At 42.6% G+C, this 12,772-nt stretch overlaps 1 protein-coding gene across 1 annotated transcript; it reads left to right on the forward strand.

The window, feature by feature from the left end:
- Nucleotides 1-763: 763 nt before the first annotated feature.
- crb2a (crumbs cell polarity complex component 2a) lies at nucleotides 764-12,636 on the forward strand. The gene is made up of 13 exons (XM_072454060.1): nucleotides 764-984; nucleotides 5,387-6,079; nucleotides 6,997-7,192; nucleotides 7,886-8,025; nucleotides 8,109-8,279; nucleotides 8,349-8,462; nucleotides 8,630-9,583; nucleotides 9,663-10,237; nucleotides 10,326-10,491; nucleotides 10,582-11,452; nucleotides 11,532-11,648; nucleotides 12,067-12,193; nucleotides 12,279-12,636. The coding sequence occupies exons 1-13, from the start codon at nucleotides 918-920 to the stop codon at nucleotides 12,498-12,500; spliced, it is 4,413 nt and encodes a 1,470-aa protein (XP_072310161.1). The 5' UTR covers nucleotides 764-917; the 3' UTR covers nucleotides 12,501-12,636.
- The last annotated feature ends 136 nt before the right edge of the window (nucleotides 12,637-12,772 follow it).

A 12,772-nucleotide genomic window follows, 5' to 3' on the forward strand; every position in this document is an offset into this window, starting at 1 on the left:
TCAATTATTCATTCTGTCCATTTATATTCATATACATAGACACATTTTATTAGTAATAATACATATTCTAGTACTTTGTAAGGTATTGCGGTGCTGATGGAGGGTGTGGCCGAGGGGCGACGGAGGGGTAACAAGCCTCAAACAGACCAAGGGATGGGTGTCTGACCACTAAGCTCCACTCTACAAGGGAATTAAAGCTGTTGTAGCCACCAATGGCACGCATAGTGAAAACCTGGCCAGGAGTATTTGGACTGCACATGGTTCAAAATAAACCACTCTTATCTATAATTGACTGTTTCAAAATCGAATATATTAGTTAAGTTATGTTAACCTTCAATATGGATTCTCCCTACTTCATGGTAAATTAACTAGCCCTTAATGTTTTAAGAGTTGCAGGTTCTGTTGCATGTCTATGATCCTGGAATAAACTCAGGAAGTATCTCAGACCCATAATTGCTGAGCTCGTTATGAATAACATCATTTAAAAATGTGTCTACTTTATGCTGAATGATAAGGTTAACAGCTGACTGAAACTGAAATGTTTTGTCTGCTACAAAACAAAGCTACAACAAGATACGTGTTGTGTGTGATACATGAAACTATTTGTGGTCCCTATTATGAGTGCTAAATGACTCCTGTACGTCTTCTTCTCTGCAGTTATCATGTGGATCCAGACCATGTTTTCGTGGTGCCCGGCCACTCTCACGCCTGATTACACGCTCAGAGTCATGAACGGGCAGAGCAGCAGTCTGTGTGTGTCCACTGCTGCGCCCATTAGCACTGCCACAAGTGTGTGACATGTCTCCAGACACAGCCACGCATCTCAGTCTCACACCATGTTGACTTTTTAGAGCTTTAAACTTTCTATTGACCTTTGATCCTGGGGGCCCTAAGTGGACCCTTCCATAGGACACGCCATGGAAGTTGGGAAGCTTCATCTAAACCTGAAGACACTGCTGCTCACAACTATGATGTTCAAATGGGGTGAGTCGATACATTCAAAACAGGATATACAATACACTATGAGGATATACAATACAATCTATTATGACACAACTAATGTTCAAATCACATTCATTATTTGCATCAAAGTACTTTCTACTGCACATTCTTGAACGGCAGACCTGGGAACTCTTGTGTCTTATTGTGGATGCAGGTAGGAATGCTTTTCATAGATGCTCCATGAGTGGTGCACAAGTGGTGTTTGGGCGGTGCTTGTATTGTGCCTCTTTTTACCATGTCAGGATTCTTAGAAACACAGCAACTATTATCCTTCGTTGTTTTATCAATGATGTGTTCAGTGTTTAGTGGCTATAAATGTATTGCCATAGGGTGTTGGTGAGGGTAAATTGATTGAGACGTGAGACTTAGTTGTGTGGCAAGATTAAAAAGGGCTTGTTTAAATTGTTACTCATAATAAAGCTTGTATTTGTGGTGCTTGTATCTAGTGGGGTATGTCAGATTTGCCACATGACTGGTTCACAATCAGGGGGTGGTCTTCAGTCATGCACGCATGCAAAAAACGAGCACTCATATAATAACTGAACTCGAATTATGAAAGTTTGAGCAATCCATCAGTCATGACGCAAATTTATAATGGCAGATGTAAACATTAAATATATTTTATAATGGCAATAAACAGTCAGAGAGAGGATCCTGATTTCTCCCCTGAGCTCATGGGACGTCCTGCTGTGACTTTGTTAAACCAAGTTGAGTCAGGCGAATGGGACATCTGGTTGTCAGGCTCTGATCTGCTCTACAAGGTGTCTGTACAGCCAGGATCAACTTTGAGTAAACGCGAGGCCGTAGATAAACCGGCTCGCACTCTAGTAATGCAGTTTAGTAAAAACTGTCTGGGCTTCAATTTTATTTATTTATGACTAAATATTTATTGATTTAGTAGGTTATTCACATATATCAATCTGATCTATTGATTTATAATAAGACAAATGAAGCAAATATTGATGAAAACTTTATTTATATATGTTTGACTGTTGTCCAGTAGACTATACTTTAAGATCAGTAAGTTATCAATACCTGTACCGTCAGCTTGTTAATTGGTACTTTTTGGAAGAGACATAAATGTACAAACATAACTAAATGCCAGCACATAGTTTAGTCTAATTTGACAGTGCCAGTGGCAGATAATGAAAGATCTATTCGTGAAGACACTATGGTGACACATGCTTGAGGTTGAAGCTTAAAGTGTAATCTGTGCAGGTATCCTGTCACCAGATTACAAGTGCAATGGGATTGGCCCAGAGAAGCCAGAGGATTAGTATAGAGTGGTTCTTTGGGCCAGGGGGGGCGTCAAACCTGCGGGTTAAAGAGGGGGTGGGAAAGTTAAGGAAGAGTACATGGGATAAGACCTTTGTAAAGACCATGTACACAACAGACGTGTGTTCAATTAGACCGTTCACATTTTAGGGAACTGTTAATCTGTCTGTTTTAACCGTAACCTCGATCTTGTATTAACTTTCAAAATCTATATTTGTGTAATAACAATCAGGTATTTTTGCCCGTTGCAGTGTACCCTGATTTAAATAGATGTAAAAACTCTCAACTGTAAAAAATGTGTTAATGTGGAATGACCTGGCTACACCTGAGCCCTGCGGTCACACCATAGTCTACTGCGCACACAAACAACACCTTTAAGTTAAGCAAGCAAGCAGCAGATCACCTCACCTCAGCAGTATGTTTGTCCTGCCCTTCTCACTTTGAGGACAGATTCTAATCTCCAGACACTTGTGCCACCTGGGGATGCTCAGGTCTGCAGGTGGCTCACACTCAAGACTGTTGATAGTAATCTCTACTCTTCAGACATAGTCGTGTCCACCGTTAACTCAGAACAGACAGGTCCGTCTCAGGTGCAATTGAAAATGACAAGTGCCTTCTGGTTTCAGCAGGGTCACAATCACATTTGACCCTGGCACCTGCTGGCACGTGAGCTCAGGATCAAACCAACAGCACCATGCACATCAAATGTGTTAGGAATAAAATGGATGCATTGGATTATTTGATCATGTTTGATCATGGACATATATAGTTCAAATGCTACTTTTTGTTAGTTTGCTTTTGGGGTGACAATTGGAACAAAGTAAAACAAAAAGGGAGGAGCAGTGATGGAATGGTTGCAGAGGGGAAGTGAAGGCGACCTACGGTCCGGTCCAGCAGACATCTACCTCAAACTGCTGAAGAACTCATTGAATCATAGTTGTTGCATTTCACACTCTATATAAAACCAATTTATACAATGCATGAATCAAATGTTTTAAACACCCTTTAATAAGACTGTAGTACGTGTACCACGGGTTGTGCGCAGACTTCTTCTGGTGATACGAGGACAACTTTTCATTTCATCTAGTGCTCACATTCAAGTGTTTGCTCTTCCTTGCGTTTTTTCTTTTCATTTTTGTATTTGTATTTGCTAAACTAATAGTTAAATTGTGCAATAAACATGTTATAGAACTATATTTGAAGGTACACAGTTGGGCGGATCTCGCTTCACAGCAAAAAAGTCCTGGGATCGATTCCTGATGGGGCCTTTCTGTGTGGAGTTTTCATGTTCTCCCTGTGTCTGCATAGGTTTCCTTTATGTGTATTGTGCACTGTCCCTGTCTCAAATAAATAAGTTAACTTAATGGTTTAGCTCAGGAATACTCCTGTTATGACCTGATCTAGATCTGGTGGTACTCTGAAAGCCAATTCTTTTCTTTGGTGAAAGTTTGGGAACCACTGCTATAGTTACAATTGTCATAATTTGGTCTTGATACACAGTTGATCCATTGTTTGACACCAGGCAGATGTTTAAAGTGCTTATGACAGGTTAGACAATAGATTTCACTATGTAGCAAACATTATTGTATTCAGATTTTACTAGAAATGTTGTCAATTTTCTCCCAGTTTGAACATTTTGTACATTTGACATGAGCAGCAGATGTGAGGTAGAAGTGATTCGACAGCTGTTACCTAGCAACCATACTGAAAACAAGAGGGAAATCCCTATAAAAACTGTTATGAGCTGACAAAAAATAATTCCTGATACCTTTATTTTGTTAAATTATTATTTAAACTGTCAAAAACATTTGTCAGTGGCGTGTAAATTGTCTGTATTTTTTATTGTTGTCATATTTCTTTTGTACATCCTGTAATTTCCAACTACTTTTATTTTTCAGAATTACTTACAAAATGCAACTTGACAGATGTAAAACTATGATAAATATTTATCACTGGGACTAAACCAACAAACAAAGTAATAATTAGTCATATGCACTTTAAAGTCAGGTGATTTAGTTCAAATGCGTCTCCATCACATGAAGTCTCGTGGAGCGATTATGTGTCAATATACAGTAAGCTGCACAAAAAAAAAAACACTGAAGACGGCACCAGCTAAATGTTATTTTCTGTATGTATTTTTGAACATATGACATTCAAAGAAAAAGTCATGGCTTGGCGTAAAAGGAATACTACTTTCATACTACTTTCACTATTAGTATGCAGCTATTTTGAGCCAAAGCCTGTCTGCCTCATAACTCGCTGCTTAATTTCTTCAGCTTCACTGAGCATGTGGAACCAGTGCCCTGATCAAAGTTTGGGGTCTGGGGGCGGTGGCATGTGCTCATTCTGGCCATTGTTAGAACTGGCCTAGTAAAAAGGAATGTGAACTGAGTCTAGAGTGGCCAAGCAGCATGGCCTTGTAACAGGGAGAGTGTATGCAAATCCCAGCTAAAGACCCCACCTCCCCCTAAGTGTTTAGGACCACAACAAGATATGTGGCAGCTATAGGGCTACAGTAGTTATTGAGGATTACACACAGTGGAATCTTTGTGGACTGTGACCACAAGATAAACAAGACTTTGACTATAAGGCCCAGTCCCAAGGCTCCTTAACACATTCTACTTATCATTCTACATTTCTAACAAGGCTATAATCTCCGTAGTGCTGCCTACAATCGTGCCAAGAACAAATTTGATGGTGTTTTCATTATTTAAAGTGATATTAACGTTTTTCGGAGTGAAATAACTCTTGAAAATCCAGTTGAAAGAAGGTCCTCTTACCAGAGATTTTACTAGAGTTCATTGACAAGCCAAGATAAGCCATGCTTTGTCTTCTGCTCAGAAATTAAGCCAGGGTGAAAGGATTGAACATGGTCTGTTTGTCTACAATTGACATGGATTATCCCTTACAATCCAATTAGGTTCTGTTTCAATAATGATAAATTAATCAATAATCCTAAAACAAAAAAGCTACCTTTTAGATCTGTAAACAAAAAGTCAACAGCTTTTTATTTATTTTTTAGACGGAGACAATTATGTGTGTGTGCCATTGCCATAGCTTGCATATACTGATGGCTATTAACCATAACCTTTGTGTTTTTTCTCAACAGGGATCCTGTGCAGTGCTTCATCAGACAAATGCCTTTCTGCCCCATGTCAAAATGGAGCCACCTGTGTGGACACCATGGACGACTACGCGTGTATCTGTGCCAGAGACCGTGTGCGCTACATGGGCAAGCACTGTGACCAGCTCTACGATGCCTGCTCCTTTGACCCATGTGACAATTGCCTAAGCACCTTGGGCAGCGCAGAATACCACTGCATCTGCCCCGATGGCCTGACCGGAGACAACTGCACTGAAGAGGTGGATGAGTGCCTGAGTAACCCCTGCTCTGCCCCACGCTCTCTCTGTGTGGACCAACTGAACGGGTACTTCTGCAGGTGTCCAGAGGGCTATGGCGGGCGAGACTGTAGGACACATGTGACAGACTGCATAGACGAGCCCTGTAGGAACAATGGGACATGTCTACTGAGACCAGAGGGTTTTGAGTGCAACTGTGCGCCAGGATATGAAGGCGGCACCTGTGAGGAGAATGTGAACGAGTGTGCGTCAGAGCCGTGCCAAAACGGAGCTATCTGTCTGGATGGCATCGCAGAGTTTCATTGCTTTTGTGTGCCTGGTTTCCAAGGATATAATTGTGAGATTGACATAAATGAGTGTGCGTCGCGGCCCTGTGAGAACAACGCCACCTGCATCAATGAAAAGGACCACTACGAGTGCGAGTGCCTGGATGGATTTGCAGGTACTTAAACAGCTTTTACTTAAAGGTGCACTATGTAATTTTTTACCTGCTTGTTTCTATGGAGATGTTATTGCTTTGCCTGAAGTGTTCCACAGTATGGAATGAAACGTATCTGTCTCCATGGTGACAAGCAGGTTAAGCCCAAGTCATGCTTTTCAAGGTATTTTTGAGCAATAAAGACACACTTCATTAAATAAATGCAAGATGAATAGGCTTAATGCCATATTATTGAATCTCTATGGAAACAAGCAGTTGGCTATTGGGTGGCAGAAAGGTTACGCAGTGCATCATTAATTAATGTTTATTAAAAAATAAGATAAAATTCCAAACGTAACTTTAAGTTGAGATTTTTTGCGACGGTTGGAACCCATTCAGTGTACTGTAATATATTGTATTTCATTCATTAGTTTGGAAGGTATAATTTTAAGATATGAATACGCTCCTCTGTTGAAATTCTACTTATGAATGCAGACATCGCATTAACGTTTATCTCTTGATTTAGTTCAACTTGATTCCAGTTGAACTCAACGTTGACAAATTAAGATTCTGATTGTAACACAGCCAAATAAAAGAATAGGTGCATTGTGTAGTGTCATTATTTGTTTAGCTCCTTTCTTTTTTGCTTGTTCCTGATTCAAAATATATATATTTTAAAAGACTATCTTAGTATGATACTTTTAGATGCCAGGTGTCTTATCTTGACTACAGATAGAGTTTAAAACACTTCCGTCTTGGTTTTCTCACAGTCGCATCTGCTTAGTGTCAGACCAAGTGACTTCCATGAGGGTTAGCAGGTCAGCATTCCTGGACTACACATTTACACTGATATCTTGGACTGAAATAGTGAGCCAACTTTATAGAGTTGGGAAAATCTCTTTAATTTGAATAACTTAATATGCTGATATTTTTCTCAACAGGTGTTAACTGTGAGCTGGAAATAGATGAATGTGACTCGAATCCCTGCAGAAATGGTGCCACTTGCCACGACCTCATTGGCATGTACTCCTGTGTATGTCTGCCCGGGTTTGACGGCATCGACTGCGAGATCGACCTGGACGAATGTGAGAGTCAGCCGTGTCAGAATGGAGCAGTTTGCCACGACATGATCAGCAGGTTAGTTTTCACATTTTAGTTACATGTTTTGCTTCACAGTTTTGGAATGATGTATGTTTGTTTAACTGAAAATGGTCGATGGTAATGTAGGTGCACTGTTAAAAAATGTCATGCTTTGGTCATTCTCTCTCAGAGGTTGTGTTCACTTTCTAAATGGTAAGCTGGCATAATTTCAGATGGAGGACAAATGCCTGTATAACTCTTTGGGAAATTCACAGTTTTCGAAAGAAATATCCAAAATTATGATCCACAAATGTTGAAACGTATCATTGTTTTTTAGGCATTGCCCCTCATATTAATCTTATGGTTTATAGCACTTTCAATGATTACAGTGATCACATGTTTTGGGCAGAAGAATAGCATCACTCTCTGAAACTATGGTGAAAACATAATTCAACATTAGTTTTGATTCATGACAAACTTTGTGCCAATGTTTGTTTCTTGCAGGCTCAGTAATTACAGAGCTATTAACCATAAACCGGGTCAACAAATCTGCAATCTGACACTGGGTCTGTTGTGCTGTCGTGTGAACATAAACTATTGCTTCGACAGCCACCAATCACCCACACATTACTTTCCTACGTGCCCAAGGACATAACAACCATGTATACTTTTCACATCACTAACTTCCGGGTTTGTGTGAGCACTCAAACCACTGAGTCACATTGTTACATTGTTGTCTGTTTGGTGTAGTTACGCGTGTGACTGCACTGACACTGGATTCGAAGGGGATTACTGTGAAGTGGACATCCCTGAGTGCGCGTCAAACCCCTGCCAACATGGAGCCACTTGTCAGGAGCAAGTCAAAGGGTACGGCTGCGTCTGTTGGCCAGGTATACAGGCTTTTCTGTGCTCACGACAAAAGGATTTTATCTTGTGTTTATTATTTTATTTTTATGTTTATATTTGGCTTTAGGTTATGAAGGGACCAACTGCGAGGTGGATATAAATGAGTGTGAGGAGCAGCCTTGTGAAAATGGTGGGGAGTGCTTTGAGCGCTCAAACCCGTCTCATTGGGAGATGGACTGGGAGCTGAGTTTCGCCGATGCGTCTGGATATATATGCCAGTGTCAGCCAGGATTTGCAGGTACGATCAAATTGATGCTTTCGAGTTTCTTCTCTACACGAGACGTTAACGTTTTGGCGTCTTTAACAGGAGAGAACTGCTCCGTGGACATCAACGAGTGTGAGTCAGAGCCCTGTCAGAATGAAGGGGTGTGTTTGGATCAGGTCAATGGCTACATCTGCTCATGCACTTCAGGGTTTTTAGGTAAGGCCTGGGTAGTTGCACACAAACAGTCTTAATTATTACATACCTTGTGTGGTGATTTTTCCTGTTCTCGTACATTTATGTGCATCTGAACTTTTAAATGGTTGACTGAATAAGGGTAGAGCTTTGTGGCTGCTCTATGTGTAATTCACTTGCCTCTTTTACAGGTCTTCAATGTGAGGTCAACATCAATGAGTGTGAGAGCCAGCCCTGTCAGAATGGAGGCTGGTGCGAAGACCGCCGAGCGTCCTATACTTGCCATTGTCCCGAGCCGGGGCCGGGCGAGCTGCCCTGGGGCGGAGAACACTGCCACATCCGGCTGCGTGGATGTCTTCAGCACCAGTGTCAGAACGGCGCTACGTGTTGGCCTTGGCTGGAAGGGGAAGAACATGGGCACACCTGTCTCTGTCCACACGGCTTCTATGACCAGCACTGCTCTACCAGGACCACCTTCTCCTTCTCCAACCCAGGCCTTATTCACCTCGAGGTGCAGCAGGAGGAGAGGGAGAAGAGGGAAGTGGAGCATCTGAGTCATCGTGGGTTTGGAGTACAGCTAAGGTTCAGGACTACACTACCCAACATGCTCTTGTTCTTCAGAGGGGATGAGGAAAACCATCTACTCTTGGAGATAGTTAATGGTGGTCTTTATGCTAAAGTCTTTTCTGAGGACTCTGAACTGGACGTAACATTTTCTGGTCTGGTCAGTGATGGAGATTGGAGGGACGCTCATGTGATTTTGGACGAGCAAGGTCTAGTCCTGATTGTCAAAGGCCCTGGATGTGACAGAGACGGATGCAGAGTTATTGATGATGGCGCAGATGAACCACGCTTTGAGCCAGCTTCAGCGTTTTCTAATGTCTATGTGGGCGGCGTCCCTGAGGAGCTTCTGGACACAACTGTTGCCAAGACATCTTTTATCGGATGTATGGAGGACCTGATGATCGATTCTAGAGCCATTCTGCCTCAAAACTTCTTAGATGACCAGGGCGTTGAGCTGGGCTGCAGTAAGACTATGTGGTGTGAGCCCGACCCCTGCAGTGCACACGGACAATGTGTGGACATGTGGACCAGCTACTTCTGCGACTGCCACAGGCCATACTTTGGAGACAGCTGCTCTGAAGGTAAAGTTATGGATCACAAATAATAACTTGTTTGCATAATAGTACAACAATGAATACGCTTTTGGTATCTTTTCTGCAGAATACCCCTCATGGACCTACAGCCATGAGCACACTGTAAGTTTCAGTGCATACGAGATTGGTAAGAGCCATGGCAGCACTTTCAATGTCTCCTTCTTCCTGAGGTCCTTAAAGCCAAATGGGCTGCTGCTCCAACTAAGAAGACCCGTCAAACAGAATGAGGGCGAGGTGTACTTTTCGATTTACCTCGGCATGGGTCGGTTATTTGTCAGCTCTCTGTCGAATAGTACTACTCTGACTGCACCTATTTTTGTAACAACTGGAGAGAAACAGTTTTTACATGTTGCTGTGCAGCAGAGGCAGGTCATCTTTCAGTATGCAGGCCTACGTTACAGCATTGGGGACATTCCTGAGGTAAACATCACTAAAGGAGACTGGGCCTACGTAGGGGGACTGCCTGAACTCTGGAGCTTCAACAAATGGGGTGGGCCTTACAAAGGATGTCTACAGGACCTACGTTTAGGCGCTGTTCATCTAGGCATGGGAACGTGGAAAAACTCCAACCAGGAAGATGTCTATATATCAAACAGCAATAAAAATGTAAAAGAAGGATGTGTCAGCGACGACACATGCAAGGTATGTACTGTATTTCCGGGTAAATATTAAAATTGCTAAAATAGTCCTGTATTCAATAGTCATTTCCAAGCATCACTTTCTCTTTCAGACAAAACCATGCCATAATGGTGGCAAGTGCACCATCTCATTCAATGATTTTACTTGCTCGTGCCAAGAGGAGTACAAGGGCAAGACTTGTGAAACCCGTGTGTGGTGTGCAAGTGGTCCCTGTGTCAATGGTGGTCACTGCGTGGACCTTCCAGATGGATTTGAATGTAAGTATGTTTTTTTTTTTCATTAAATTACTAGGAAAGTTCACTGTACATTTTACTCATGCTATTTGTCTTTTGTATATGGTTTGTTAGGTGTGTACAATGCTACATTTGAGAACAATGCGGTGCAGTACAGTGCAGGTGGCTCCCTGGCTGAACCAGTTTCCAGTATCTACATCGAGTTCAGGACTCGATCACAAAACGCAGTCCTGTTACGTGCTGCTCGAGGTGGGGACCTGCTCATGGTGGGTGTGCTGGACTCTACGGTCCGACTGGAAATCCAGATCGGGAACACAGTGGAGGCTTTGATTCTATCTGGAGTGCGGCATGTGGATGATGGAAAGTGGCACAGAGTGAACATTTCGATGGCAGATCAACAGAAAAAAGTCTCCCCGTGGGTCATCACTGTGGATGGCATCATAGACACCAGCAGCTCCCCAGACGTGACAGGGCGCCTTTACTTCCTCAACCACAAGAGCACCACTCTGACTGTTGCCCAGAGCTTCACCGGCTGTATGGGAGCAATAAGAGTCGCTGGAGTCTACCTTCCCTTTGTAGACGATTACAGAGCACCTCAGCCATCGCAGTTTTATTTAGTGGGGAAACCAATAATTCACTTGGGCTGCAGCGGCGCTCCAGTGTGCGACTCCGACCCCTGTCTCAATGGCGGCACTTGTCAGGACCTGTTTAATAAGTTTGGCTGCGTGTGTGACTCTGGTTGGGAGGGGGAGCAGTGCGAGCTGGACACTGATGACTGTGTGTCCCAGCCCTGCATTCATGGGAGCTGCAAGGACAATTTGGATGGATTTGAGTGCCGGTGTCACCCGGGATACGGAGGCAGACACTGTGACCAAGATGTGGATGAATGTGAGCATCACGCTTGTCAGCACGGTGGCACGTGTCAGGACGGTCCCAACATGTACACCTGCACATGCCCCCATGATTACAGTGGCCCCCTCTGCCAGTGAGCTAAGCCGATTGCTTGAACGCAGCAAAAATGGAGCAGTAATCTGTGATAATTAACAAACATTTTTCCTCACCAGATGGAGTTATCCCCCAGAGCAGTGTGGCCGGGATGTCCGGTGTATGAATGATGGCATTTGTCATGATGGCCTGTGGGGCGCAAACTGCACTTGTATGCCAGGTTTTACAGGCTTCAGGTAAGAGAATGGTGTGATTCACTCATTAAAAAAGGTATTATTTGCCTGACCGATATGGGTTTTTCATGGCTGTTGCTGAAACAGATTTTTTTAGAATCCAGAGCAATGCTTCAAAATTACATGCTCAGTCATTGTCTAAAAACGTTGCACTGCATATTATAAAAAATATTAAAACAATATAACCATGATTTTTCAATATACACTTCCCTATTTTACTATCTACAAGAGAGCAGTGTAGTCTCATTTTGTGCAGGCAGTGCACTTCATGCAGGTTTCCTTCAGCCATGCGGCCAGTCCAAACGAAATATTTGTTTATGCTGGAACTTTGTGGCCGATATGTCACTATATCTTTAATGAGTCTTAATAGTTGTTGTTGTTATTATTATAACAGCACACTTGAACATGTTCTGTCCTACAGGTGTGAAATGGAAATAAATGAATGTGAGTCAAATCCATGTCGAAATGGCGGTTCTTGTTTGGATCATTTCAACATGTTTGTCTGTGAATGTCCACCTGGCTTTAGTGGACCAACTTGTGACACAAATGTAAGTTATTGTTGTTGTTGTTGTTGACAAGTTATTTTTTAACATCTTAGTTGAGTTTTACAGCCAATTATTATTTGTTCTTCAGAAACTGGCTCACAAACAGGGCGTTTCGTGGCTGCTGGTGGCCATCCCACTGCTCTGCCTGTGTGTTCTTATTGTAATCATTGGACTGACTTTCACGGTGCTGACAGCGAGGAAGAAGCGTCAGTCAGAGGGAGCCTACAGCCCCAGTGTCCAGGAGTTGGCCGGAGCTCGTCTTGAGATGGACAGCATGCTCAAAGTACCCCCAGAGGAGAGGCTCATTTAGGAGACAACTGAGCAAATGCTCAAGACTGAACTCAAAGCTCCTCTCACGTTTGTATTGTACATACACCCTCTTGTGGTGAGCTCATGTACTCATCCACTGGTGCTACTGCCATGGGAATTCAGCTTTCTATAGGGAATTTTCTTGAAATGGAAACAAGGGATTTACTGTTTTCATTTTGGTAGCATTTGCTGGACTGTTTAATCTAAATTTGGTTTTGAAGCAAAATGCCTTTTTGTATAATGAAATGTATTTATAAAATACTGAAATGCTTC

The sequence above is a fragment of the Eucyclogobius newberryi genome, unplaced genomic scaffold (genome assembly GCF_026437365.1).
Source record: "Eucyclogobius newberryi isolate DKJ021-1_F unplaced genomic scaffold, fEucNew1.0.hap1 SCAF_2, whole genome shotgun sequence".
NCBI lineage: Eukaryota > Metazoa > Chordata > Actinopteri > Gobiiformes > Gobiidae > Eucyclogobius > Eucyclogobius newberryi.

Bases quoted from the DNA above. Each gene is read 5' to 3' on its own strand.
- crb2a (XM_072454060.1), top strand. From the start codon at position 918: ATGGAAGTTGGGAAGCTTCATCTAAACCTGAAGACACTGCTGCTCACA. The intron at 8,026-8,108 runs GTATACAGGCTT...ATTTGGCTTTAG, and splicing joins CGGCTGCGTCTGTTGGCCAG to GTTATGAAGGGACCAACTGC. The intron at 10,238-10,325 runs GTATGTACTGTA...TTTCTCTTTCAG, and splicing joins TCAGCGACGACACATGCAAG to ACAAAACCATGCCATAATGG.